Source organism: Vombatus ursinus, unplaced genomic scaffold (genome assembly GCF_900497805.2).
Source record: "Vombatus ursinus unplaced genomic scaffold, bare-nosed wombat genome assembly UNPS02004297.1, whole genome shotgun sequence".
Taxonomy (NCBI): Eukaryota; Metazoa; Chordata; class Mammalia; order Diprotodontia; family Vombatidae; genus Vombatus; species Vombatus ursinus.
Window position 1 is genome coordinate 1 of NW_020944075.1, and position 5,172 is coordinate 5,172.

General features: G+C 39.9%; 1 protein-coding gene across 1 annotated transcript in view; it reads left to right on the forward strand.

The window, feature by feature from the left end:
• The first annotated feature begins 323 nt into the window (after positions 1 to 323).
• LOC114022795 (cytochrome P450 2C23-like) overlaps positions 324 to 5,172 on the forward strand; it is a 17,628-nt gene continuing 12,779 nt past the window's right edge. The window contains exon 1 of the mRNA XM_027835215.1: positions 324 to 539. Coding sequence (XP_027691016.1) covers positions 360 to 539 — 180 coding nt within the window. The 5' untranslated portion in view covers positions 324 to 359. The remainder of the gene's footprint in view (positions 540 to 5,172) is intronic.

Here is a 5,172-nt window from a genome sequence, read left to right on the forward strand (position 1 = left end):
TTTGGATATTTGCTTTCTCCTTAGCTCAACAGACACCCATAGGCCAACAGAAATTTGATTATTGGCACACTGTGACCCTAACAAGATGAGCTGGACAAAATCTTTCCCTTCCCCCACTTTCCTTATGCAGTTCAGGAACAGATTAGAGTCAGGAACAGATTCCAAAGTAACAAATCTGTAGACATTTCCTTCCTTGGTTGCTAAACTAAGCAAAGTTAATGGACAACTAATCCGGTTTGCCTACAAGGACTATCTGTTTATTTGCTGGGCTTTCCCACCCCTTGTTTTCTACCAATGATTATAAAAGACTGCCATCAGAGCTGGTACCTCTGAGAGCTGTAGGACTGTCACTCAGGGCAATGGATCCTTGGGGACTCACCACAACTGCCCTCGTGGCTTGTGTTCTTTTGCTGATCTTTTTTTCTCTATGGAGTCAAGGATTCAAAAAGGGGAAACTCCCACCAGGTCCCACTCCTCTTCCTTTTATTGGCAACATCCTGCAATTAGATTTCAAGAACATCACCACATCATTCTCACAGGTAAAGGGACTGGATTTAGGGTTCGGATTCTAGCTGCTTGGTTTGTGGAGGGAGACACAAAGGCTTCAAATGAATAAGTGAATCAGAACACATGGTGATTTAGAGTCCTAGGTCATGGATGGTGTGAGTCAAGGACTCTATGAGTGAGATTTCCATAAGCAATGATGTCAGGCATGCATTGATTGTTTTGTCAAAACTTTGATAGCAGAAGATGAAATTCAACAACAGGACCAGAGCTTTACCTTTTGTAATGCATTATACTAGGCTCTGGGGATACAAAGAACAAAAAAAAATCATTCAATTAATGAGAACTTCTTCTGCACCTACTATGTACCAGCTACTGTGCCAGACACATTAGAGAAACAAATGATGAATAAAAGTTTCTCCTTGAAAGGAAATAGTTCCTGTCCTCCAGGAGTTTATGTTCTACTAGAGAGATACAACAAATTCATAGATAAGTAAGTATAAAAAAATAGAGGACAGAGAAAGCATTAGTAATTGGGGGACCTAAAAACGTTTCAAGTAGGACAGAACACCTGAGCTGGACCTTGAAGGGAGTAACGGATTCTGATTGGAAGAGATGGAGGGAATGAATTCCAGGCATGTGAGACAGTCTGGGCAAAAGCAAAGAGTTGGGAGATAATACAGCTAGCAAGATGGTTTGGCAAAAACATGAAGTTTGGGCAGGGACAGCTTTACACCCCTTGCCAGCAGGAAGCAGTTTCAGAAGCCAAGACCTTCACCCCTTACTCCAAAAGAATTTGGGTCCCATTTGTTTGAGGGGGGAATGATGAGGATGGGATCTAGACCCCCAAAAAGGAAAAACCCTGGACTTTCCCACGTGGCCAAATCTCTGGCATTTGCCTGAGGCTATAATCTCATCAACTAGCCTTTCATTGTGGCTACACCCAATCTCCCAATTCTGTTATCCTTAACCTAGCCTAGCCCTCCCTAAGTTCCCCAGTCATTTCCCACACTTAATCCCACCTAGGCTCCTTGTCCACATCCCAGGAGTCCTGTTCACCCCAACTTACTGGCCACTCCCATTCAGATCCACTCCTAGATCCCTCCCACAGTCTGTCTGTATATAAGGTCCATCTTTTCTCCAGTAAAGTGCTCAGATCCTTAAAATCTAGCCAATAGCTTACTAATGTTCAGACTCCTGAAGAGTCTGCCCAATATGATGGATGTTCTAATAAACCTTCTCTTCGGCCAAAAAAAAAACCATAGCCCAACCCAAATGGCAAAAGAGGTCCAAAAAGCCCAAGAGGAAAAGAATGCCTTATAAAGCAAAATTGGCCAAATGGAAAAGGAAGTCCAAAAGCTTACTATAGAAAATACTTCCTTAAAAATTAGAATGGAGCAATTGGAAGCTAGTGACTTTATGAGAAATCAAGACTCTGTAAAACATATTCAAAGGAATGAAAAAACAGAAAAAAATGTGAAATATCTCATTGGAAAAACAACTGACCTGGAAAATAGATTCAGGAGAGAGAATTTAAAAAGTATTGAGCTATCTGAAAGCCATAATCCAAAAAAGAGCCTAGACATCATCTTTCAAGAAATTATCAAGGAAAACTGCCCTGATATTGTCGAAGCAGAGGGCAAAATAGAAACTGAAAGAATCCACCTATCACTTCCTGAAAGAGATCCACAAAGGGAAACTCCTAGAAATATTGTAGCCAAATTCCAAAGTTCCCAGGTCATGGAGAAAATATTGCAAGCAGCCAGAAAGAAACAATTCAAGTATTGGGGAAACACAATCAGGATAACATATGATTTAGCGGCTTCTCCATTAAGGGACCTCAGGGCTTGGAATATGATATTCTGGAGAGCAAAGGAGACAGGATTAGAACCAAGAATCACCTACCCAGAAAAACTGAGCATAATCCTTCAGTAGGAAAAGTGGAAATTAAGTGAAATAGAGGACTTTCAAGCATTCTTGATGAAAAGACCAGAGCTGAATAGAAAATTTTACTTTCAGATACAAGACTCAAGAGAAATGTGAAGAGGTAAACAGGAAAGATAAATCATAAGAGACTTATTATGGATGAACTGTTTACATTCTGCATGGAAATATATTTGTAACTTATGAGTCCTTTCTGAGTATTAGAGTAGTTGAAGGAAAAATTTTATGTATGTAGATAAATAGATAGATAGATAGATAGATAGATAGATAGATAGATAGATAGATAGATAGATAGATAAATAGATAGATAGAGGGTACAGGGTGAGTTGAAGATGAAGGGGTGATATCTGGAGAATAAAACTAAGGGGTGAGAGATGATTATACAGGGAGAAGGAGAAAGGGAGAGGTAGAATGGATAAATTATCTCACATAATATAGACAAGAAAAGGCTTTTACAGTGGAGGGGAAGTAGGGGAAGGTGAGAGGGAATGAGTAAATCTTATTCTCATTGTATTTGGCTTAAGGAGGGAATAACATACACACTCAATTGGGTATGGAAATCTATTTTACCTTACAAGAAAATGCGAGGGGGAAGGAGACAAGAGAGCAGGAGGATGATAGAGGGGAGGGTAGATTGGGGGAGGGGGTAATCAGAAGCAAACACTTCTAAGGAGGGACAGGGTTAAAAGAGAGAATAGAATAAATAGGGGAGGGTGGGATAGGATTAAGGGAAATATACTTAGCTTTTCACAACATGACTACTATGTAAGTGTTTTGCAAAACTACACAAGTATGACCTGTATTGAATTGCTTGCTTTCTCAATGAGGGTAGGTGGGGAGGGAGAAAGAGAGAAAATTTGGAACCCAAAGTTTTAAAAACAAATGTTAAAAAAATGTTTTCACAAGCAACTGGGAAATAAGATATGCGGGCAATGGGATATAGAAAACTATCCTGTCCTACAGGAAATTTGAGGGGGAAGGGGATAAGAGAAGGGGGGGCAGATTAGGAGAAGGGGTATTCAGAATGCATGCCTTTTTGGGGTGGGGAGAAAGATGAGATGCGGATAAAATTTGGAACTCAAAATTTTGTAGGAGTGAATGTTGAAAACTAAAAATAAATTAACTAAGAAAAATAAAAGGAGTAGCAAGTTGTAAAAAAAAATCATTTATTAAGTACCTACTACGTGCTAAGTATTGTAGAGACAACAGAGAAAGATGTCAGCTGCAGGTCAGTCAGAAAGAACTTCTGCCCCTTAGGGCAAATTAAGAAAACCGATGGTAATGTGGCACATTAATGTTAATTCCACTAATAAACATTGTATCTTTTCTCATATTGAACCATTGGAAAGTGCTTAGAACTTTGATAGTGGGACTTCCCTAGTCTTCAGTAGCTATGACTTTAGCACCTACAGAAGAAGTTGCCAGGGTTTTGCTTCCACGGCTGATGATGGGGGAGGCTGGGATGGAAGTAGGAACAGTGGTCTGCTGGGCTGGGCTGCCACTCACAGGAATCTTGGGCTTACTTGCCTGCTAGGGTCAGTCGCTTAGTAATTGGTAGTGGTGGTAACAAGGAAGGTGGGTCCCTTCTCCACAGTGATTGCTCCTCATTGAAAGGTTGAGTGTTTGGCCTAGGTTGGAAGCAGAGCCAATGGTCTAGGGGAAGGCATCATTTAAAAGAAAGAAATGGTCAATCACAAAGGCTCTTGAGTAGTAATTCTGCTTTATCACCATCAGTTTCCAAGGGAACTTGATAATAGTTTGACTTCTCTGTCACATTCCATCTTCTCTTTCCCTCCAAGTGACTTGCTTTGTTAGCTAGTTTGGGTGTCTGTTTCACTAGCCTATTTGAATAGTCTAAGCAAGTGGAGATGAGGGTCTTAAATGGGTCAGTGAACAAGTGAGGAGACAAGACAATAAATGTTGGAGACATGAAGATAGAATCTGTGACTTGAAAGCAATCAATTGGATATGTATAGTAAGTAAGAATGAAAAGTCAAATATAACAATCATCCTACCTTACCCATGCCCCTGGGACTTTTCTGCAGGGTCAACCAGTCCAACTTTTTCAGGGCTAGATGTTAGTTTAGTTTTTTCTAAATAAAGTGATTTTGTTTTTTTAAAAAAAAGTATAATTATCTTAGGTTCCTGACTCCATTTCACCTACACTTAATTCCAGATTCAGCATCACATAATTTTATGGGAGACCCATTCTTTCTATCTCCCTTTACAACCACAAAAATTTTCTCCAATGTGACATATTAGACTTGTGGACTAACCTTTTGACCATAGGTCATAGGAAGCTCTTTATTGATTTTAGACCTGTGAGCAAACAAATTCTACCCACTCTGGCCTCCCCAAAATTTATCCCTTGGTGCGAGAGGGGTATCAAGAATGTTGGAGTCATTTCTTCAGCACCCATGCTTCTCCCTTCCTCTCAGACATATATAATCTTGACTCAAAAGCAAACTTAGAAAAGCTGCACTAACCAGCTGTAACACAGAGTTATTTCCCTATTTATTCAGTTGGCTTCTTTATTATGGGATCCTAGAGTCAAGTTAAGGTTCTTTCCTACCTGAAAGTCCTGAGCCATAAAACCCCAAAATTTAGGGTGCTTTGATTCCTTTCCCTGACCTTAAAGCCTTCATGCTACATGACATCTGCCTTCTTCCTATCTCTCTTTTTAACTCAAGTCTTCAGACTGTCCCTCCATATTTTTGTTTTTAA